Raw genomic sequence first — 25303 nt, forward strand, 5'->3', positions numbered from 1 at the left:
ATTCTCCTGCACCTCGGAAGCTGCCTGAACTGTGCTTTTCCAGCACCACGCTCTCAACAAAGATGATCAGTTGTCCTGTTTCTCAGAAACTTGCCATAACAAGTTGCTATGAAATCATGATGCAATGACCAGATAGTTCCCTAGCTTCTGACGTACATAGTTTTGAATAGTTAATGTATGAAAGAACCCGAATAGAATTAACAGCTTTGTTCCTATCTCATTCTCATACATTCATGCAAATAATGCAAAATGTCAGCGGCTTTGTTTAACAATGCTAAATTTATTGATTATCTAATGAGAACCTGATTAATAAATAAACATTTTATGGTGTGAATTAGAGAACAATAAGATAGACCACACAATGGGTATAAAATGCTGTCTCTTTACTATGTTTGAGAGATCATTTATTGGCATTTTCTCTGATAACCTAGATTTTTTTGTCTATTGATTGCTCGTTGGCTTAATAACAATATAAGGTATCATCTTCCAGCTTGTGCTGGAACACTGCAATAGACCTGAGGCAGATGTTGGCTAGGAAACAAGGTGGTGTGTTAAAGTGCTAAGCAACTGGAATTTCAGGGGGTTTTTTTGTAGGCAGAGTGTAGATGTTCTGTGAAGTTGTCATCCAGTCTACACTTCGTTACCCCAATGTAGAGACCACATTGTGAGCAGTGAATGCAGTGGGCAAGATTGTGTGAAGTGCAGGTAAAGTGCTGCTTCACCTGGTAAGTATGTTTGGGCCATTGGATAGTGAAGAGGGAGAAAGTAAATGGTTGGGCATTACACGTTTGGCAGTTGCGGGGGAAGGTGTCATGGGACTGTGGGGAGGTGTTGGGTGTGGAGGAAGAGAGCAGCAGAGTGTCAATAGACAATAGGTGCAGGACTAGGCCATTCTGCCCTTCAGGCCTGCACCACTATTCAATATGATCATCCATTAATCAGTATCCTGTTCCTGCCTTATCTCCATAATCCTTGATTCCACTATCCTTGAGAGCTCTATCCAACTCTTTCTTAAATGAATTCAGAGACTGGGCCTCCACTGCCCTCTGGGGCAGAGCATTCCACACAGCCACCACTCTCTGGGTGAAGAAGTTTCTCCTCATCTCTGCCTAAATGGTCTATCCCGTATTTTTAAGCTGTGTCCTCTAGTTCGACACTCACTCATCAGCGGAAACATGTTTCCTGCCTCCAGAGTGTCCAATCCTTTAATAATCTTATATGTCTCAATCAGATCCCCTCTCAGTCTTATAAACTCAAGGGTATACAAGCCCAGTCGCTCCAGTCGTTCAGTGTAACGTAATCTCGCCATTCCAGGAATTGACTTCATGAACCTACGCTGTACTCCCTCAATAGCCAGAATGTCTTTCCTCAAATTTGGAGACCAGAACTGCACACAGTACTCCAGGTATGGTCTCACCAGGGCCCTGTACAGCTGCAGAAGAACCTCTTTGCTTCTATACTGAATCCCTCTTGTTATGAAGGCTAGCATGCTTTTAGCCTTCTTCACTAGGAGCGGCACGGTGGCACAGTGGTTAGCACTGCTGCCTCACAGCGCCAGGGATCTGGGTTCAATTCCCGCCTCAGGCAACTGACTGTGTGGAGTTTGCATGTTCTCCCCGTGTCTGCATGGGTTTCCTACAGGTGCTCCGGTTTCCTCCCACAGTCCAAAGATGTGCGGGTCAGGTGAATTGGCCATGCTAATAGTCAGGTGAATTGGCCATGTTAGGTAAGGGGTATATGTAGGGGTATGGGTGAGTTGCGCTTTGGCGGGTCGGTGTGGACTTGTTGGGCCAAAGGGCCTGTTTCCACACTAAGTAATCTAATCTAATCTAAACTACCTGCTGTACCTGCATGCTTATCTTCATTGACTGGTGTACAAGAACACCCAGATCTCTCAGTACCGCCCCTTTACCTAAATTGATTCCATTTAGGTAGTAATCTACCTTCCTGTTCTTATCACCAAAGTGGATAACCATACATTTATCCATATAAAACTGCATCTGCCATGCATCTGACCACTCGCCTAACTTATCCAGGTCACCCTGTAATCTCCTAACATCCTCCTCACATTTCACCTTGTCACCCAGCTTATTATCTTCAGCAAATTTGCTAATACCATCTTCTACATCATTAACATATATTGTAAAAAGCTGCGGTCCTAGTATTGATCCCTGCGGTACCCCACTGGTCACTGCCTGCCATTCCGAAATGGAGCCGTTTATCACTACTCTTTGTTTCCTATCAGCCAACCAACTTTCAATCCAAGTTAGTACTTTGCCCCCAATACCATGCGCCCTAATTTTGCACACTAACCTCCTATGTGGGACTTTATCAAAAGCTTTCTGAAAGTCCAGGTACACTACATCTACTGGATCCCGCTCGTCCATCTTCAGAGTTACATCCTCAAAAAATTCCAGAAGATTAGTCAAGCATGATATCCCCTTCATAAATCCATGCTGACTCTGACCTATCCTGTTACTACTATCCAGATGTGTCGTAATTTCATCCTTTATAATAGACTCCAGCATCTTTCCCACCACTGAGGTCAGACTAACTGGTGTATAATTTCCTGTTTTCTCTCTCCCACCTTTCTTAAAAAGTGATACAACATTAGCCACCCTCCAATCCACAGGAACTGATCCTGAATCAGGCCATCAGGCCACGGGGACTTATCAACCTTCAGACCTAATAGTCTCTCCAACACCAATTCCTGACAAATATAAATTCCGTTAAGTTCAGGTTCTTCAGCCACTGTTACCTCAATGAGATTGCTTGTATCTTCCCCAGTGAACACAGATCTGAAGTACCAATTCAATTCTTCTGCCATTTTTGTTCCCCTGTTTCTGTCTTCAAGGGCCCAAATTTTAGTTTTCACCGTTTTTTTGCCTTTCACATACCTAAAAAAAAAGCTTTTACTATCCTCCTTTATCTTATTGGCCAGTTTACCTTCGTACCTCATTTTTTCTCTGTGTATTTCCTTCTTAGTAATCCTCTGTTGTTCTTTAAAAGCTTCCCAGTCCTCAGTTTTCCCACTTACCTTTGCTATGTTATACTTTTTCTCTCTTAACTTTATATGTTTCTTAACTTCCCTCGTCAGCTACGGCCACCCATGCCTCCTCCTAGGATCTTTCTTCCTTTTTGGAATGAACTGATCCTGCAACTTCTGCAGTATACACAGAAATATCCGCTGTCCTCCACTGTCATCCCTGCTAAGGTATTGCAGCATTGAACTTTGGCCAGCTCCTCCCTCATAGCTCCATAGTTCCCTTTATTCAGCTGAAATATTGTCACTTCCGATTGTACCCTTTCCCTTTCAAATTGCAGATTGAAGCTTATTGTATTATGGTCACTACTTCCCAATGGCTCCTTCACTTCGAAGTCCCTGACCAATTCTGGTTCGTTGCACAATACCAGATCCAGAATTGCCTTCTCCCTGGTAGGCTCCAGCACCAGCTGTTCTATGAATCCATCTCTGAGGCACTCAACAAAGTCTCTTTCTTGAGGTCCAATACCATCCTGATTCTCCCAGTCTACCTGCATGTTGAAATCCCCCATAACAACTGTAGTAACATCTTTGCGACAGACCAATTTCAGCTCCTGATTTAACTTACATCTGACATCCAGACTACTGTTTGGGGGCCTGTAGATAACTCCCAAGAGGGTCTTTTTACCCTTAGTATTTCTCAGCTCTATCCACACTGACTCTAGGTCCCCTCCGCGCAAGGGACTGAATATCATCCCTAACCAACATGGCCACCCCACCGCCTCTGCCAGTCAGTCTGTCCTTACGATAGCACGAGATAACCACCTTAGACGTCCTGCTTTTCAGCCTTCTTCCTAGTTCTCCGAAGTCCCGCTGTAGTATGTTCCTCCTCTTCTTCCCGACATCATTTGTGCCGACATGTACCACCACTTCTGGCTCTTCACCTTCGTCCTTGAGGATTTCCTGCACTCTGTCTGTGATGTCTTTCACCCTGGCACCAGGAAGGCAACACACCACCTTTAAGTCCCATCTGCTGCCACAAAAACCCCGGTCAGTTCCTCTCACCATGGAGTCCCCTATCACCACGGCTCTGTGTGACTTCCGCTCTGTCTCCACGCCAACTTTTGATTGGCGGACCGTCAGTGATATCGGTATCTACTGTTTCCAAAAGATTCAACTTGTTCCTGACAGATACTTCCCCCTGGGTCTCTTGCACCTGTCTCCTCTCTGCCTTCCTCATTGTCTGCTCTCTTCTGGTACGATTGGTGTAATAACCTTGCTGAAGGTCTTGTCCAGAAAGATCTCGTTCTCTTGGATGAGCCTAAGGTCCTCGAGTTCTTTCATCAGTGCTGCAATATGCTCTGTCAGTAGCTGAACGTGCACACACTTTCCATATTTATACGAGCCAGACACACTAGAATCATTGACCTCCCACATCAAGTACGTAGCACACTGAACCAGCTTAGCACTCATGTCTTCACCCTCTTCAACTGTGGTGTAATCACTTCACTCAACCTCCTGAGCTAAAGCCTCACTCTTCAATCCACAGGAACTTCCTTGGACCCTCTTTGGGGCAAGTCTGTGGACTTTTAATTTAGGTTAGAAGAAGAGGGAGGGAGGGAGGCCCTACTTTGTAGGACCTGGGGTCTAGAACACACCCACTCAAATAATAATAATTTACCTTCCCGACCGGCTTTGCGCTCTGCCTTCACCTCCGCCCAGCTCCTGCCGCTCTCTGATGCGAAAAGCCTGGAAGGAAGGGTTCCTGCAGAAAGCAGACAGGAGAGGGGAGGCTGAAAGATCTGAAGGTGGATAAATTACCCAAGTTCCAGAGTTCTGAAGGAGATTGCTGAGGAGATTGGAGAGGCATTTGTGGTGACCTTTCAGAATAATTGGAGTCAGGGAGATTCCCAGATGATTGGACTTGTCCAGAGTCTAATATAACTTCTCTGTTGAAGAAGGGAGGAAGAAGAAGACATGGAAACGATAGTCCATTAGTCTGACCTTGATTCTTGGTATAATTTTAGAGTCCATTGCTCTAAGGATGAGATTGTGGTGTTCTTGGAAGTCCATGGTAAAATAGGGTACGGTCAGCATAGCTTTATCAAGGGAGGTTATGCCTGACAAATTTGTTAGAATTCTTTGGGGAGGTAATGAGCAAGTTTGACAGAGGAAAGCCAGGGGTCATGGATTTCCAGAAGGCCTTTGACAAGGTGCTGTCCTGGAGGCTGCTAAACAAAATAAAAGTCCATGGTATTAAGAGACAAGATACTGGCATGGATACAAGATTGGCTGATTGGCAGAAGGCAGAGAGTGGGGATCAAAGGTTATTTTTCCAGGATGGCAGTCGATGACTAATGGAATTCTGCAGGGGTACATGTTGGGATCACAAGCACTCATGTTGTATATTAACAGTCTGGATGACAGAAATGTTGCAAAATTTGCAGGTGACGTATGGTTAGTGGAGGCAGCAGAAGGGCCTGGATAGGCTATCAGCGTTGGAACTGAAGTGGCAAATGGAGCAAAGGGAATACAATGAGGGGAAATTGTGTGGTTGCGCACTTTGGTAGGAAGAATAGAGGTGTAGACTGTCTTCTAATCTAAAGCCTAAAGGGACTTGGAAATCCTAGGTTCGGATTCTGTTAAGGTTGACATGCAGATTCAGTTGGCAGATAGGAAGGCAAATGCAATGTTAACATTCATTTCAAGAGGACTAGAATACAAGAGCAGAGGTGTATTGCTGATTAGTAAGATAATAAAGGAGAAGGCAAGAAAATGGATTTGAGAAATATATCAGCTATAATTGATGGAATAGACTCTGGGCTGAATAGTCTAATTCTGCTCCTACGTATCATGGTCTAATGGATATGTTGTTATCTTGTGTGTTTCTGCTTGTAATCCTTATTCATGAGCTGTTCATTCATACAAAATAAATAAACCTTTGATGCATTTAGCATGTGCAATTTGTTTTTTTAATATCTTGATAGAAACGTTCAGTGGAAGATTTGAAAGAACGGTATTATAGTATTTGTGCAAAGTTAACGAAGATCCGTGCTCCACCTGGTTCTGATCCCAAACTCTCTGTCTTTGACGCTGGACATGAGAGACGGAGAAAGGAACAGCTTGAAAGACTGTACAACAGAACACCAGAGCAGGTAAAAATAGTCCTGCATAACATAGTACATTGGAAAGAGAAAACACCTAATACAGAGGAACCTCGATTATCCGAAGGACACAGGCGGGGGGAGTATTTCGTTCAGTAAATCGAATACTGGATAAAATAGATAGCCAAACATTGGGACCTTGTGATCTTGCTCAGATAATCCAAAATTGAATGCCGGATAATTGAAGTTCCTCTGTATTAGAACGTGGCTGAACAGTTCATCAACTTTACTAACACCTTCCATCCTCGATGACTGTATCGGCGCTGCCTCGTGCTCCCACGAGGAGGTTGAACAGTTCATCAACTTTACTAACACCTTCCATCCCTTCAGCCACGTTCTCAAACAGACTCGCTACCACAGCCACATCTCCTTCCTCAACACCTGCCTACGGAACCGACTGATCCCACACGGACTCCGAACTACATTCCAACCAACAAAATTTGGACCCAACCAGGACAACCTGTACCTACAACAAATCCGAAGCCTCCAGCAACAGACCTCCCTCCGGATCCTCCGCTCCACCCTTGCAGCCATGCGTCGCTACCTACATTCCCTGCAATCAGCCCTACCCCAGCTCAGGACAACACTCTCACAAATCTGCAAAGGACCCCTGCTGTTCTTCATCTACAGAAGAATCCACACACTAAACAAACAGTTCTTCCTAGCCATATCAGAAATTAAAGACAGTAAGTACCGAAAACTTTCATGTACCTACCCCCACACTCGTGGTTCCTCGGCTGTTCCAGAATCTTCTATCGGCCTGTCGGACACCATTACACATGTGGCCTCTACAGCGCCCGCGGCACCAATGGCCGCTGCCGACTGTGACGTCACTTCTGCCCCACCGACCTCGGAGCCTCCGCGATCGCCGCCCAGGCGGCCGCCCCGGCGATCACCGCACAGACAACCGCTTCCACGATTGCCGACGGACTCGTGACCCCCGCGGCTACCAGGAATGACTGTGGTTCTTCCGTCGCCACAGCCATTTCCGCCCCTTCGGTTGCCATCGCCGCAGCCACTTCCGCCCCCACTGACATCACTAACCTGCAGGACCACAACGCCTCAGGTTTCTCTGCCTCCACGCCGTCCTACGTCACTACACGTAACCCCGCCCTCACGCAAACCTTTGTCACCACGCATAACTCCGCCCCCACGCCGACTTTCGCCACCACACATAACCCCGCCCCCACGCTTATTTCCGTCACGACGCATGACCCCGCCTCCACGTTTGACCCCGCCCCCACACCGAGCAACGTCACCACTCCGCCCCTACATCGATCTCTGTCCCCGCCCCCACTCCCAGCTCCAGTCCCACACCAGGTCCTAGCTCCCAGCCCTGCCGTGTTTTCACCATCCCTCCAGACCTCCCCCTCTCTGAGGATGAAAGATCAGTCCTCAGCAGAGGCCTCACCTTCATTCCCCTACGCCCTCGAATCAATGAGTTCAACACGCGGCGAGATATTGAACAATTCTTCTGCCGCCTTCGCCTCCGTGCCTACTTTCACAACCAAGACTCCCGCCCACCCTCTGACGACCCCTTCTCCCGCCTCCAACACACCCCATCCACCTGGACACCCCGTGCTGGCCTCCTACCCGCCCTCGATCTATTTATAGCCAACTGCCGCCGCGACATCAACCGACTCAACCTGTCCACCCCTCTTACCCACTCCAACCTCTCACTCTCAGAACGTGCAGCCCTCCACTCCCTCCGCTCCAATCCCAACCTCACCATCAAACCGGCAGACAAGGGAGGCGCAGTAGTTTGGCACACCGACCTTTATACCGCTGAGGCCAAACGCCAACTCGAGGACACCTCCTCTTATCGCCCCCTCGATCACGACCCCACCTCCCACCACCAAACCATCATCTCCCAGACCATCCATAACCTCATCACCTCAGGGGATCTCCCATCCACCGCCTCCAACCTCATAGTCCCACAACCCCGCACCGCCCGTTTCTACCTCCTGCCCAAAATCCACAAACCTGAATGCCCGGCCGACCCATTGTCTCAGCCTGCTCCTGCCCCACCGAACTCATCTCCGCATACCTTGACACGGTTCTGTCCCCTTTAGCCCAAGAACTCCCCACCTACGTTCGGGACACCACCCACGCCCTCCAGGATTTTCGCTTCCCCGGTCCCCAACGCTTTATTTCACGATGGACATCCAGTCCCTGTACACCTCCATCCCCCATCACGAAGGACTCAAAGCCCTCCGCTTCTTCCTTTCCCGCCGCACCAACCAGTACCCTTCCACTGACACCATCCTTTGATTGACTGAACTGGTCCTCACCCTGAATAACTTCTCTTTTCAATCCTCCCACTTCCTCCAAACTAAAGGAGTTGCCATGGGTACCCGCATGGGCCCCAGCTATGCCTGTCTCTTCGTAGGATATGTGGAACAGTCCATCTTCCGCAACTACACTGGCACCACCCCCCACCTTTTCCTCTGCTACATCGATGACTGTATCGGCGCTGCCTCGTGCTCCCACGAGGAGGTTGAACAGTTCATCAACTTTACTAACACCTTCCATCCCGACCTCAAAACTTCAGCCACGTTCCTCTGTATTAGTCAAGCAAACAACTGTAAAATGCAAAATCTAATAAATGGAACAAGCTGGTTATCAAGCAGGAATCAGTAAAAGATGTGAGGAGATTTTGGCTTTTGTGGGAATTGTAGTAGAGGCAAAGTTGGCATAGTCCCTATTGAATCATAAGGCTGCTCTTTCATTAGAGACAGAGATGACTGGTGGTGGTTTAACTTGAGGGACTCATCTTGGGCAAAGGGAGAGGTTGACAAAGAGTGTCCTTGGTAAACTCAGATGGTGCAGGAATTGAACCCATGCTGTTGTCATTACTCTGCATCACAAACCAGTTATCCCGCTAACTAAGCTGACTGAATCCAAAGAGGATGTAGTAAGATCTAGTAGTTTAGAGTTTTTAAAATCAAAGAGAGGTGCAAGAAGATGAAAGTAATAATTGCTGAAGAAAAGTGCATTGTGTTTCAGCACCTTGTACTGTCACAGGAGCATGGTGTATTGAATTATTTCAGGGGGCAGAAATATAGAGGGAGATCAGTAATTCCAGATTAAACATTGCTTTAGAAACGGCTAGGATTAGATGATATTTTCTCATTTTCAAAGTGCATGTTAATTCGTTTATGTGATAAATATCTTTCAAGATTTTGTTTTTAATCATGTAGCACTCAGCAATAACACATGGTCAAGCTTATTTAACGTATACGTTTTCTGTGCTGGGTTAGTCGATATTAAATGGACAAAATTAAAGGTGACATCTTAAACATGGATAAGAAACCGTGTTACAGCTACTGCTTACTAAATGTAAATATGATTGCTGAATGAGGACAACATTATGTTTGATTGCTCCTGTACATAATCATCAATACCTGATATTCAAATGTACATGAACAGTTGCGATTTGAATAAACTACCATAAAAAACTTGTTGGCTGTGAACTTGAACCTATCAACTTAAGGAAGTGAAATTTAAAGAGAAAATAGAAAAAGAATTGCAGTTTGAAAATGAACTTTACTCTCATTCCAGCAAACAAATCTCTTTACAGCATTTTAAAAAGAAACTTGTCAATCTAGGATATTATGCAACTTGCCCACTAGGGGTCAGCATTGTTTTGATATAATATTCAACTCTTGTTTGTAGGTGGCTGAAGAAGAGTATTTAATACAAGAACTGAGAAAAATTGAAATGAGGAAAAAAGAAAGAGAAAAGAAAACACAAGATTTGCAGAAACTCATCACAGCTGCAGATAATACGACAGAAATGCGTCGGGCAGAGCGCAAGGCAGCAAAAAAGAAACTGCCGCAGAAAAAAGAAACAGAAAAACCAGTAAGTGCTGATATACATGCTGTTTTAAAAGTACAAGAACATGCTTGAATAGACTATTTGAGCATTTTATATCACACTGCCACAGCACAATTGGAAAAGATACAACGGAAAGGAATTGAAATCCTTGTGTTTTTTAAATTGTTGCTCAAACTTGATGCTGATCTGCTTCTCCCAGCATCTATTTTTAGTAAACCTAGTCCATTGTCATAGTTACAAGTAATCCAGTGGCATTTAATTACTTCAGACAGGATTGCTACAAGTCTGAATGACAGATTCATGACTGTCATGTCTAAAATTACAGTTACTGCTTTAAACATTGCTTCAGTCAGTATTGCTAATACTTGCATTTATATTTTGTATGCTGCGCAGCATCTGTTATCTCTTAGCTTGAATAATTGCATCAACATTTGGAGCAAGTTAATGTGTTTGACCACCTTGAGAATTTATTTCAGACTCAAAGTTTGGGAGAAGATTTGTAGCTCGGGTGCTCGTTGTTGCAGTTCTGTTCGCCGAGCTGGGAGTTTTTGTTGCAAACGTTTCGTCCCCTTTCTAGGTGACATCCTCAGTGCTTGGGAGCCTCCTGTGAAGCGCTTCTGTGATGCTTCCTCCGGCATTTATAGTGGCTTGTCTCTGCCGCTTCCGGTTGTCAATTGCCGTCCGCTGCAGTGGCCGGTATATTGGATCCAGGTCGATGTGTTGGGTCCACATCGACCTGGACCCAATATACTGGCCACTGCAGCGGACGGCAATTGACAACCGGAAGCGGCAGAGACAAGCCACTATAAATGCCGGAGGAAACATCACAGAAGCGCTTCACAGGAGGCTCCCAAGCACTGGGGATGTCATTGTGGTTCTGTTCGCCGAGCTGGAAGTTTTTGCTGCAAACATTTCGTTCCCTGGCTAGGGAACATCATCAGTGCTATTGGAGCCTCCTGTGAAGCGCTGCTTTGATGTTTCTTCCGGTATTTATAGTGGTTTGTTCTTGCCGCTTCCGGGTGTCAGTTTCAGCTGTAGTGGTTTGTATATGGGGTCCAGGTCCATGTGTCTGTTAATGGAGTTTGTGGATGAAAATGAAGGATTCCGAGCCCACACCACAACTCACCAATAGAATAATCAACACACTAAGGAATCTACAAAAAAACGGACAGATAACCAAAGCGGACCAGCAAAGAATGAAACCTGAAAGCAGCAACACCCCCAGATTCTACGGACGACCCAAAGTACACAAACCAGACATCCCACTCAGACCCATAGTATCACTACCAGGGACACCAGCATACAAACTGGCCAAAGAACTACAACAAAAACTGAAACACCTAGTCAGCGGATCCAAACACTCCATACAATCAACACAGGAATTCTTGGACATCATCAGGAATACACACATAGACAAAGAAGAAATCATCCACAAACTCCATTAACAGACACATGGACCTGGACCCCACATACAAACTACTACAGCTGAAACTGACACCCGGAAGCGGCAAGAACAAACCACTATAAATACCGGAAGAAACATCAAAGCAGCGCTTCACAGGAGGCTCCAATAGCACTGATGATGTTCCCTAGCCAGGGAACGAAACGTTTGCAGCAAAAACTTCCAGCTCGGCGAACAGAACCACAACAACGGACACCCGAGCTACAAATCTTCAACCAGACTTTAAACTGGGGATGTCACCTAGAAAGGGGACGAAACGTTTGCAACAACAACTCGCAGCTCGGCGAACAGAACTACAACAATTTTATTTCAGAGTATTTATTACAGTTTGAGACCATCATTTAGGGCTTGCTTTTGTTCAAGATGCAGAATACTTGACTCCATTCAGCACTTGTAAATCCTCTGATCAATTGAAGTTCATCTAATTATTTTATGATTTAACCATGAGATAGGAAATGGTTAATAGACTGTTAGGAGGTACATGCCCATAGGAAGTAATCCGGTCTATGATCTCCTTTTGTCGCATTTAATATAATAGTGGCAGTAACTTTGAGCTGACTCGAGAACAGATTGTACAAAGGTGAATAAGCAATGCAAGTTCTGAACTGTTTGACTACTGCACTGAAAATCCTTCATGTTATTTTCCATAGACCAAAAATACTGGATAATTTTGGTAAGCTGGAGGTTTTTAAGAAAGTGTTTTTTTTTGTGTCTCTCTTACAGGGATTTCTGCAATTGTATTATACTTAATTTGTGCCAGATGTATTTAGTATTGTAACAAGTGAAACAAACAGTTAACACATGCTAATGCATTTTTTGCAGATCTGAATAGAATTGCTGCTGGAGATTTTTTTTAGTTAACTAATCAAAAATTAATTAGTGATTGTCACATTGACTAGAATCTTCTGCTGTTCTATGCATAATAATTTTCTCTGCTACATTTTATAAATAAAAGATAATTAACTGATGCTGTAATAATCCCAAAGAAGAGAAATGATGTACTCTGGTATACAAAAGGTGTGGTACCCAGAACCTGTTTTTCTTATTTCTACATCTTTGTCGTACTTCTGTATCAAAATATCCTGCCTACTCATGTTTTATAGGCTGTACCAGAGACAGCAGGCATCAAATTTCCAGACTTCAAGTCCGCAGGTGTCACATTACGAAGTCAAAGGGTAAGACTTTTAAAAATATTGTTTCATTTTTAAATTGCAGAAGATGAGTAATCTTGATTTGAGGTGTTGTGTATGTGAATTGAGCTAACAATGCAAACGTAAAATAAACTAAGTTGGGGCTCTATCTTGATATCGTTGTCCCAGACCTGACTACAAATAACGGATAAGTAAAGCACTAGTTTAATCATAGCGGTAATTATGATAACTTGTATCGGACATTAGGCCTAGCTTATCATATTTTTGGATTTTATTGACCATTTTTCTCATGGAGAGAGTTTGGAAAACTTGTTATATTTAAAAACGTTAAGTAGATTGCTTCCCATCCCAGTAATCAATGTACACCTTAATTCCATTCTGTTGGGAAGACCCTGGTCTTTAGTTCAGCTGGGGTTATTTACTGTCTGTTCAATGTCAGAAACTAGAAACAAAAAAGCACATTGACAGCACTGATGGAGATTGCAATAAATGCTGACCAGCCCACAGTGCCCACATCCCATGAGTGAATAAAAGAAATTGCCCTCTTGTGAGGTTGAGGTGGTGATTTCTTCTGTTCTGACCTAGCCAGGGAGAGAGAGAGGTTTTAATAAAAGAGTGGTCCAGAGTATTGATGACTGCGAACCAAATATTTCCAGCAGTTCAGATCATTTTATCAGCCCTGTATGAATGCCCCTCCCTTAAACTTGAATCACAAATGACTGTCCCTCCACACTAATTCACAGTTGCAATTAAATGTCAGCAGAAGCTAAGAATAGTGAAGAAATGCAAAAATGATAGCCTACTCAGTGGAATAATCTAATTCACTGAAGCAAAGGTAGTTAAATCATAAACTTTAACATGAAATAAAGCATTTTTTTTATATAAAGTAGTTTGCCTCGAGCAGATGTAATACCAGTCACTCGTGTTGATTTTGTATTTCCAGTATAGCTAATATGATTCAGAGATGGATTTCTAGCAAAATAAATGTATACTAAAGCACTTGGTATTATTTAAACTTTACTATTTCATTGCACATTCTGGAATCCGAAAACTAGGGCATGATTTAGTAGGATTAAAACACATTAACACTGAAAACTTGCTTGTATCCGGTCACGCAAAATAACAGGAAAGGAATGATTATTCAAATTTCCATTTGGTTCATGCTGTGGGTGGGGCCGCCTTGAAGGTCAGAAAGTTCTGCATGGATTTGTTTAAAATGTTCACGTGTCAATAGTCTCCATTCTGTTTTGGTCTCTGCAGTCAGTCGATGAATGAGAAATGTAGCTCAAGGCTAAATTGTCTAACAAATCTACCAGATTGTGGAAAGTGGTATCAGTAATAAGCACAGTTTACAGTTCTTGTTTGTAACTTCTATTAGTATCAAGGACAGCAGGGTTAGGCATTTTGTCAGTTTTTGTCATGGTTAAACCCACTGTGTGCTTGGATACTCTTAAGTCAGAGTCTAAAGGAAATCTTGATACATATTACTATTTTTAAAACAAAATTCAGTTCTTGGGTGTGTTGGGCCTAAGGATAATGAGGGGATAATGAATCAGCATTCTGATGAGTTGACCAGGGCATGCTATTAATTGTAGTGTGACTGTACCAATGTCCGAGTCCCTTCTTCCCATTATTTTCCTTAATTAAACCGACGTCTTATTGCCATCTTTTAAATGCATTAATAATGGCTTGAAGTGGGATGAAAGCTGTTAGTTAGGTCTGTAAACTATGATAATCAGAGATTCTGTATGATGGTTATACTCTTCATGGAGGTACGATCATTGGATTGTGGTGTCAGGCAGCATGAAATTACAATTTACGTCACTTACAATGCTGAATGCTTGTAATTTTGGTACTTCTGTATAGCTGCTTTGATAGTCCAGCAAAAAGAAGAGTTCCTATTTAAGAACAAGGTGTTCCATGCCTCAGTAATGTACAGGATGAATTTATTAAATAGTATCAACAGCTAAAGTGTACTTTAATTTACTATCATTACCAACATTTTGATTTATATTGCTGACTTGAAACTCATATGTGAAAACTCACCCATGCCAGTTTGTCTTAAAGACTGATGAACACAGGCCAGTCTGTATGCAAAATTTATTTCATCAAAATGAGTAATATATTACTCAAATACTTTTAATAATTCATTAGTTCTTATGGGCTAACATGTTGCAATTTGTTTATTGGGCTGACTTTAAAGAAGCGCTCATCCAATTGAAATATCAAATGTTCTGAGGAATGATTCGTTAATTTTAAAACTGTTTAAGTGGCCATTTTCTTTCCCAAGTTTGAAATTTTTCCAGATATTTTTATTGTTTGACCATTTAATTATGACCTATTTTGATTCTTACTTTTCTTAATTAGTAGTAATCAAACCAGTTAATTGCAAACAATAGAAATGTTGGTATATGGGGATGGTAAAGGTAAAGCCTCATTTGCTGAATAGTTTTGCAGTAAAATGATCTTTGTTATTGCCTAATGAGTAATTATCATGAAAGAAAATTTTAGATGAGTTTCATAATCTAGACCCTAGAGCTAGCATTACATGTACTGATTTTGAACCTGTTCTATAGTAACCAAAGTTGCTAAATTATTGATGAATTGTATAACTCTTCTGTTTTAGTTGTCATATTGTTGCATTGTCATCTTTTCCTCTGTGCTCCCTTTATAGAAGAGAAAGAATAGCTATGCCTGCTGAATTTGAAAAGCCTTCAGACATTTCACACATTTTTTAATAAGCAGTGCAGATGTTTGTGACACCAGTAGAGACAAATAACTTTGAAGGAAAAAGAAATGCAACTTCTCGTTGGTAGCTGACAGAATAACTATAGAAGATTGCACATTTTAAGATTTTTACTAAAAGCACTTGGCAAAACAATATTCTTGGAGGCAACTTTACTTGGAACTACAGAATAGAACTCTCTCCTTTTACTTTTAAAACCGATACAAAAGTATTTCACAAGTACTTTTCTTAAAGTAGTCATTTTGTTTATGTGGACTCAGTGTTCTGAGGAGTTTATTCTCCCAGCCTGATTAACATTTAACTCAAGTCTGATAGTGAGGATTTTTTTTCCCCTGAAGATTCTTGCTGTAGTATGAGCTATGTGATTTTGTTCTAGTTTTGTTTGAATTCAGAATAATTTGATCTTTTGATCCGATTGTAAAGTCCTACCTGCATTCCTGTGTGGTGAACTATTGTGACTTTTCAACCTCTGGTTGCTTCATTTTTCCTAGATTCTGTAAGACTTCTTGTCTAAGAGTCTCAGAGATATCTGAGAAAACCTTTTCCTCCTAAAGCACATCTCCATGGCAACCTGAATCTCAAGGGCCTTGTCCAGGTAGAAATACAGATAAACAACCCTCAAGACTCCAATTTTCTTTCATCTCAATATAATACAAAACAATATAATAATACAATACAATAAAATACAGAGAGGAAAAGGCTCTTTAGCTGTCCAAGCCTGTTTTTATTCTTAATCTTTATCATAGATCATGGAGTCTCTACAGTGTGTAACAGGCCATTTGGCTCAACACCGACCCTCAAGAGTAACCCACCTAGACCCGTTCCCCTACCCTATTACTCTACATTTATCCCTAACTAATGCACCTAACCTACACATCCTTGAACACTGTGGCCAATTTAGCAAGGCTAATTCACCTAACCTGCGCATCTTTGGATTGTGGAAGGAAACTGGAGCACCTGGAGCAGACACTAGGAGAATGTGCAAACTCTACACAGGCAGTTGCCTGAGGCTGGAATTGAAACCACGTTTCTGGTGCTGTGAGGCAGCAGTGCTAACCCCTGAGCCATGTTGCCTGTAATTTTGACCTGGTACTTATTGCTCAAGCATGATATCTATCCCTCTATTTGCCTCCTGTTCGTGTGTCTTATCCAGAAACGCCTTAAATGTTGCTAACATGCCTGCTTCCACCACCTCCACTGGCAGTCTGTTCCAGGCACCCACCCGCTTCAGTGTGAAAAGGGTTTCCCTTTTCATCTTCCCTAAACTTGCCACGTCTCACCTTGAACCTGTGCCCTCTTGTAATTGACCATTACACCTTGGGGGAAAAAGTCTCTGACTATCCACCCTACCTATGCCTCTCATAATTTGTAGGCCTCTATCAGATCACTTCCTAGCCTCCATCTTTCCAGTGAAAACCATCTGAGCTTACCCCACTTCTCATAACTAAAACCCTCAAGAACAGGCAACATCCTGATAAACCTTCTCTACACACTCTCCAAAGCATCCACGTCCTCCTTGTAGTGTGGCAACCAGAGTTGCATGCAGTATTCCAAAATGTGGCCTAAGTAAAGTTTTGAAAAGGTAAAAACAATGACTGCAGATGCTGGAAACCAGATTCTGGATTAGTGGTGCTGGAAGAGCACAGCAGTTCAGGCAGCATCCGAGGAGCAGTAAAATCGACGTTTCGGGCAAAAGCCCTTCATCAGGAAGTTTTGTACAGCTGTAACATGACTTGCCAACTTTTATATTCGATGTCTCAATCAATAAAGGTGAGCTTGCTGTGTGTTGTCTGACCACCTTGCCTACCTATGTTGCCACTTTCCAGGATCTGTGGACCTGTACACTCAGATCCCTATGTATGTCAGTGTTATTAAGGGTTCTTCCTTTTATTGTACATTTCGCATCTGAATTTTACCTTCAAAATCTTGGAGGTGAATGGACAGTTTAAATTATTACTGTTTACAACTCAACATTCTTAACATCTTGGGACTTTGGATACTAGCCATGCAACCACTATAAATAAAGCTTCCAAATATGAGCACCTAACACCACCTTATCAGCACAATAATCCAGGCCTCCTCTTTATCTATAACATATCACCCAACCCATTGCTGGGCAGGCTTTAGAACAAGTCACATGATCCCCTCTATATTTTATCTGAAATTATTGGCTCTGCGTAAACATAATTCTTATTTTTTGGCCATCCGAATGCTGTTAGTCGTCGAATCTAGTAAATTAGTGATCTGTAGTTTACACTAAGCAAGGTTATTGCACCCTCTTATACCTTAACATTCGTCAAATTGATTCTGTTCTCAAACCCTTTGAAACTTCTTTCCCCATTCCTGCAATGTTCTCTTTGGCCAAAAATGCCACCCCTCGTTCTTTTTTTTCCTATTCTGTCTGTTTGGACACTGCAACTAGGAATGTTTTAACATCCATACTAGTCCTTCCTTGAGCTAGGTCTCATTCATTATGATTATTGTCACAACCACATCATTCCATATGACAACCTCTGTCTGTAACTCCATGCTCCATGCATTCACGTTGCAAACTTGATTTAGACTTCATTACTTTGTCCATTACTCAAACTCTACAAACTAACTTGCTATTTTCTCTTGCCTCTCTGAGCTTTTTGTGCTCCCAGTATTGCCTTCTAATATTCTCTCCTGGTTCCCCACCGAGTTATGTTAACCCTCCCGACAGTGCAAGCAAAATTCACTGCAAGGAACTTAGTCTTGGCTCCCTTCAGCTGCAACCCATCTGGTATAGATCCTTCTGCAGTTGGATTTTTGGCCACGCATTTGACCTCAGAAACTTGATGCTGATTTGGGAAGCCAGATTTTGATGCACCTTGCCACCATGCCATTGTGTGAAAGTGGTCTTCAGTTTCAAATAGGGTACCCTTTTTGCTATCCGCGAAGACCTGTCAACCTTTAGTAACAAAGTCCACTGCATAACTCTTACAGCATTACACCTGAAATTAGGAACTTACTAAGAAGTATGAGGAGGGTCTTGCATCCTAAAAGATTAGATTAGACTTACAGTGTGGAAACAGGCCCTTCGGCCCAACAAGTCCACACCGACCCGCCGAAGCGCAACCCACCCATACCCCTACATTTACCCCTTACCTAACACTACGGGCAATTTAGCTTGGCCAATTCACCTGACCCGCACATCTTTGGACTGTGGGAGGAAACCGGAGCACCCGGAGGAAACCCACGCAGACACGGGGAGAACGTGCAAACTCCACACAGTCAGTCGCCTGAGTCGGGAATTGAACCCGGGTCTACAGGCGCTGTGAGGCAGCAGTGCTAATCTGCATAAGTAGCTAAAGCAATCTGCATAAGTAGCATTTATGTAATATATTAAATGTAAAAAAAGAATGATCCCATGGTGTTTTACAAAGAGGTCATCGGAAAACAATTTAAATTGAACTGACGTATTTGGAGGAGATCCCAAAGCTTTGTGAGCGTGGTGGTTTTAAGGAGAATTGTAAAAGAATGGGAAGTGAAAGGGCGTTTGGAGATTTGTGAGGAAATTTCTGTAATTTTGGATTTAGCTAAGGCACAACTGACAATGATTGGACAAAAGGAGGATAGTGTGTACATCTCGTGTCAAGAAAGGGTGAATTCATGATGAGGGTTGGTGATTATAATGCTTGTGGAGGCTACTGAAATGGGGAGGAGTGAAAATATTAAGAAATTTAAATTGGAAACCTTGCAAGACAAGAGCCAACGCAAATCAGTATGAACTTCAGTATTATGTGAATGAACTCATTGAGGACTAAAATACGAGCACAGATCAGTGTGATGTGCTGGAATTCCTGCAGGATCAAAGATAAAAATTCCCTCAATAATGAGCCACACACTCCAATGTACTTCTGCAGCAGTGAATTCTTTAATAATGGTTAGTGAATTTATATGGGCTTGCGGAGTCCTGAGTTAATTCAAAGGAAAAATACCGGTCAGGATTAAAATTAAAACTGAATTCTTTTCTTTGAGGATTGAAAGTTCTACCTCAACTGATTAACAGACATATTCGTGGATACACATTTGACTCTGTGCCAGAAATATAGCACTTCTGAAAGTGGAATGCAGGATTGCTATATGCCCCTTTGCTATTTTTTGCTCATGGAATTGTACAGTCCAGAAAAGGCCTTTGGGCTCATTTGAGTCTATATCAACAAAAAAAACTACTCCTCATCTATAATCCACTTGATTCATAACCTTGACTGTTCTGATACTTGAAAGTGCTTATCCAACTACTTTTTAAATGTTGTGAAGTTTCCTTCCTCAACTACCCTTCCAGGCAGTGCATTCCAGATTCCAAGCATCCTTTTGATGAAAAAAAATCTTCAAATCTCTCTCAACCTTCACCTTGAAATTATACCCCCTTTGTTATTGACCCATCGAGTAAGGGGAATAGCAGCTTTCTAGCCACCTTGTCCATTACTCCAAAACTTTACACCTCAATCAGCTTGCCTGTTGGCCTTACCTTCTCCAAAGAAAACAGCCTGTGTTTATCCAGCCTCTTCATAGCCAAACTGCTCCACTCTTTAAAAATTAATTTTTCTGGGCGTTGCTGGCTGGGTAGCATTTATTGACTGTCTCTAGTTGCCCTGGAAACGATGGTGAGCTGCCTTCTTGAACCACTGCGGTCCATCTCAGTCCAACCCCAGGCAAGATTCTGGTGAATCGGCTTTGTACCATTTCCTGTGCTATCGCATCATTCTTATAGTTTGGTGAAGAACTACATGTGATACTCAAGCTGTGGCCTAACCAAAGCTCTGTACAGCTCCAACATAATCTTCTTGCTCTTATAAGCTATGCCACAGATAAAAACAGAAATGCATAGAATGTCCTGGAAAAGATTGAGAAAGGAGAATGTACATTCAGGGAGATTATGAATTAAGGAGGGAACAGCATACTTCATATGGGCGGCATAGTGGCACAGTGGTTATCACTGCTGCCTCACAGTGCCAGAGACCCAGGTTCAATTCCTGCCTCAGGCAACTGTCTGTGTGGAGTTTGCACATTCTCCCTGTGTCTGCGTGGGTTTTCTCTGGGTGCTCTGGTTTCCCCTCTCAGTCCAAAAATGTGCAGGTCAGGTAAATTGGCCATGCTAAATTGCCTGTAGTGTTGGGTGAAGGGGTAAATGTAGGGGAATGGGCCTGGGTGGGTTGCTGCTTCAGCAGGTCAGCGTGGACTTATTGGGCCGAAGGGCCTGTTTCTACACTGTAAGAAATCTAAAAAAAAAATCACTTTTGTATTCTTGATGTTTATCAGGGACACAATATTTTTTTTTAAAAAACTGAGATGTTTTTCCTTCAGTTTTAATATGTATAACATGATAGAAAATTGCACACCACCAAATCACTTGCACTTCCTTGATAATATGTCAAAAGGGACTATCTCCGCTTGAAAGACATTGCCAAAACATTTGCTTGTTTTGCAAAGTGTTAGGATGGAGATAGGAAAAAGTAACAAACAATAGAACTTTATCCCAATGTTTATTTAGAAAAGTGTATGAATACTTTAAATAGATGAGTATTTTAATCACTAAGGAATTTACATTTCTTTTCAAAAAGAACCAGTTGTATTTGCAATTACCTGCTTGCAATTTGGTTTGAAATCTCTCTTCCAAAAAAAAGTTGTTATACTTCCTCTGCCTTTCTTTCTGCATTGGTTGTTGTGAATGGAATTTAATCTGTTACTTAAATCAGTTTTTAAACTGTGTTTACTAAAACATCTATATTTTAGAATGTGGAAAAATATCAAATTTAAAAGAAGCGTATGGTTATTTGCCATTAGAATAATTTGGATGCTTGTTTCCATGATTGCAGCAAACTAGTTTTAATGAACTTGCCGTCACATTGTTGATTTCTCTTGTTTTCTGTATTTAGATGAAACTACCTAGCTCAGTTGGACAGAAGAAGATCAAAGCCATTGAACAGATGCTGACAGAGTTGGGAGTTGGTAAGCAAAGAAATGGATATCATTATTTTATTGATTACTTTCTGCTAAAGAAGTATGTGCACATTGATCACGTTATTACAATGAATTTTGAACAGTATATTACCAGTCAAATTGTGTCAGTGACTATTTAATGTAAAGGAAAGGGATGCTGTGAAACAAATAAATACATTTTGAGATAATTGCTGAGGATAGGAAATCTGGCATTGTTATGTTCACTAGTTTTGAAGGCCTAGTAACATCTCTTTAACATCTAAAAGGGAGTGGGTGAGACATTCTTTTTTTAAAATTTACTCATGGTCTGTGGTATTGTTGGCAAGGCGAGCAGTTGTTATGTGACCCAATTGCCCTTGAGAAAGTACCGGTGAACCACCTTTAACAGCTGCAATCCACAGGAGCTAGGTATGCCTACATTGTTATTAAGAAATGAGCTCTAGCATTATGAGCCAGTGACAGTGAATGAATACAATCACTTCCTAAGTAACATTGGGTGTGGCTTGAAGGGGCAACTTAAAAGTGGTGCTCGTGTCCATCTACTTCCTTACCTTTCTAGCTGGTGGTGGTCACAGGTTTGGAAGGTGCTGTGGTGTGTTCCTGCAGTTCATCCTGTAGAGAGTACACACTGCAGCCATTGTGTGCTGGTGGTTGGAGTGATTGAGTATTGAAGATGATGAATAGGGTGCCAATCGAGTAGGCTGATTGTTCTGGACGCTCTTGTTCAGAAAAGTGGAGAGTGTTCCATCCCACTCCTGACTTGTGCCTTATGATTGGTGGACAGGCTTTGGGGATGCAGGAGGAGAGTTACTTGCCATAATTCCTAACCTTTGCAGCTGCAGCCACGTTATTGGTATTGCTCGTCCTGTTTAGTTTCTGGTCAATGGCAATCCCCAGGATGTTGATGGTGGAGACTCAGTAATGGCAATGTCATTGAATATCAGGTTAGATGGTTAGATTCTCTCAAATTAAAGATAGTAATTGCCTGATATTTGTGGTGCAAATTTTAATTGCCACTTATTTGTCCAAGCCTGGATGTTGTCTAGGTCTTTCTGCATTTGGACACAAATTGCTTCAGTATCTGAGGAGTTGCAAATGTTGCTGAACCTTGTACAATCATCAGCGAACACCCCCATTTCTGAACTTCTTACGAAAGGAAGGTCCTTGAGGTAGCTGAAGGTGGTTGATCCTAGGACACCATCCTGAAGAACTCCTGCAGTGATGTCCTGAGACTATGATAATAGACCTTCACAATCCACAACTATCCTATGATTCCTACTGCATTGAATATATTATTGAAATACCAGCCTGTGTGCATAAATTTGCCCTGTATCTTGTCACACTAAACCTGACATGGGTTACAAAATGTTCTGAAATCTTTCTTTCCTAAGGAAAAACAAATTGAATGGTGTTGATGGTCAACAGTATATGTTAAGGCCCTTAAGGAATGATATGAATCACATATACAGAATCATGTAGTCACACATCCATTGTCACATAATTGCAGTGTACAAATAGTTATTTGTATGCTATTCAGGGCAGTTACCAGCAACACTGTTGCATTTTTCAGGTGATCCATAAATAAATCTTCAACTCCTAAAATATATTACAAAATGCAATAACATTTTTTTATCTCAAGAGAGTCTTCACCAATAAATGGCTCGAATGCTTTGATTAAAATGCTTCAACCTATGACCTCTGCATTTAATCAGTAGGTTATGACTGCTTGCTGCCAGGCTGCATAATTTTTTTTATCGTAGAATCTGACTCAAGAAAAATATGGAGAACAAATCGTTAAAGCAACTTTTTTCACAAAGGTTTTCAATACTAAATACACTAATATGGGCATACTGACTAATAAAATGCTGTTTTGATAAATAATAGATATTGGTAAGTCATAGTAAAATGTTATTTGTTGTGTTGTAGAAAATGAATATGTGTAAAATCAACATTAGGTTTTTGTTCAGAATGGTAGAACATTGGTGCTGTTGTGTCTCTCGGGCAGTTTAATTGATGGTCAGAAGTTCTGACATATTGACTTTTCGGCTTACGTGTGTCAAACCTATGTAACAATTCAAGGAATTTTTATATAGTTCAGTTTTGTTCTGGAATAAGAGGAAATGTATCACTTTGAAGTGTTTAATAGTTTTAGAGAAATTTGTGAGTACACTGTTGATTATTTTCCTCCTTCAGTGATCCCAGATAGATCATTGAACCACTACAGTAATGCAAACAAAAACTTTTGTTCAATATCACTGTGGTGATTGCTACACCACTGTTGCTAAGGAATGATGATTCTCATGTACTGTTCATTTTGTGAGGACTTTTTCATTTTACGAGGTTTTATCAATATCAGGAGGAAGCTGATGTAACAAAGGCATTGCTACACTCCTAGTAAGTCAACTAAGGAGAAGATATACAGGTCTGTGTGGCTGCATTTCTGAAGTATAACACTACCACCACTGAATTGTAATAAAATACAGATACTGGTATAACCTAAGAGTGTTGCAATTCTGGTATAAACCATGCCTTGCTATTTATTGTCTTACAACAACCTCTTTATGTTGTGTTTTCAACAGTATTTATATAAATCCTCATTGTTTTAGATGTTATGAAAGTATTGACATATTTTGGTTGATAATGATTTACAGATCTAAACCCAATGCCTACTGAAGAGATTGTACACATGTTCAACGAACTCCGCAGTGATTTGGTATTATTGTATGAACTGAAGCAGGCATATGCTAATTGTGAATATGAGCTTCAAATGTTACGACATCGATATGAGGCACTGGCAAAGGCAGGGACAAACAGCTTGGCATCAGGAGAAGGTTTTGGCATTGATGGACCAATGGGAACTGTGGGAACCAGTACTGAAGAAATTAAGGGGGAAGGAAAAGATCAATTCATTGATGTTGTTGGAGCTGCACCTCTCACACCAAACTCGGTAAGTACTGATTTGAAAATGTTCAGCAAACTTTTGATTTGTATGTGGCTCTATTATAAAGGTCATATTAAAAGCAGATTTAGATTTAAAATATAACCAAGCAGAGTTAACATGGCTTCGTGGCGGGGCAGTCATGCCTGACAAAGTGTTTTGAGCTCTTTGAGGAAGTATAAGCAAGATTGATAAAGGAGAGCTAATAGATGTAATATATTTGGATTTCCAAAAGAGAGAGTTTCATGAGGCAGTTGTGACCGTGGCAAAGATTAGCAGTAAGATAGAGAATTGAGAGAGTTTTAAAAAGTAAGAACGGATGACTTAAAAGGGAAAAATAGACTTTGAGGACAAAATAGCAAGTAATTTCAAAATGGAAAGCAAAGGTTGCTTTAAACATATAAAATTGAAAAAAAGAAGCTGAAGTGAACAAAGTGAATATTCTTCTAAAAGACTTCCATATGGTACCACACATGGGGCTACTTAATAAGATGAATTAATGGTGTTGGGAGTATTGTATTAGCATGGATAGAAAATTGGCTATCTGATAGAAGACAGAGTTGGGATGAAGGGGACGTTTTCAAGATGGCACCCTGTAACTAGTGGAAATCCACCAGTATCAATGCTGGCTAGAATTATTTCAAAATGTATTAATATTTGGATGAGTGAAGTGAATGCATGATTGCCAAGTTTATGGATGACAGGAAAATAGGTGGGAGGACGAGTGGTGAGGATGACAGAGCCTATGTCGAAATACAGACAGGTTGACTGGAGTGGGTGAAAACTTGGCAGATGTATTGTAATGTGGTCAAATGTGAGCTTGTGCACTTTGACAAGAAGAATAGAGCTGAATATTATTTAAATAGAAAGTGCCAGGAGAATATGACAACACAGAGGTATTTGGGGATCCTCATGCATAAATGGTACATATAGGTTCAGGTGATCAGGAAGACAATTGGCAATTTCAAAGGGAACAGAATGTTATAATAGGAGGATCTTGCTAAAATTATCCAAGCATTGAGAATGGTCCCCACTGTGAACAGTTTTTGTCCTCT

The 25303-nt window shown here is 41.7% G+C and overlaps 1 protein-coding gene across 2 annotated transcripts in view; it reads left to right on the forward strand.

Moving 5' to 3' along the window:
- dmap1 (DNA methyltransferase 1 associated protein 1) overlaps positions 1 to 25303 on the forward strand; it is an 84306-nt gene that overhangs the window by 50121 nt on the left and 8882 nt on the right. For both annotated transcript variants that reach the window (XM_060829866.1, XM_060829867.1), the window contains exons 6-10: positions 5971 to 6138; positions 9823 to 10008; positions 12550 to 12621; positions 21247 to 21319; positions 23962 to 24257. In XM_060829866.1, the coding sequence (XP_060685849.1) occupies positions 5971 to 6138; positions 9823 to 10008; positions 12550 to 12621; positions 21247 to 21319; positions 23962 to 24257 (795 nt within the window). The remainder of the gene's footprint in view (positions 1 to 5970; positions 6139 to 9822; positions 10009 to 12549; positions 12622 to 21246; positions 21320 to 23961; positions 24258 to 25303) is intronic.

The sequence above is a fragment of the Hemiscyllium ocellatum genome, chromosome 9 (genome assembly GCF_020745735.1).
Source record: "Hemiscyllium ocellatum isolate sHemOce1 chromosome 9, sHemOce1.pat.X.cur, whole genome shotgun sequence".
NCBI lineage: Eukaryota > Metazoa > Chordata > Chondrichthyes > Orectolobiformes > Hemiscylliidae > Hemiscyllium > Hemiscyllium ocellatum.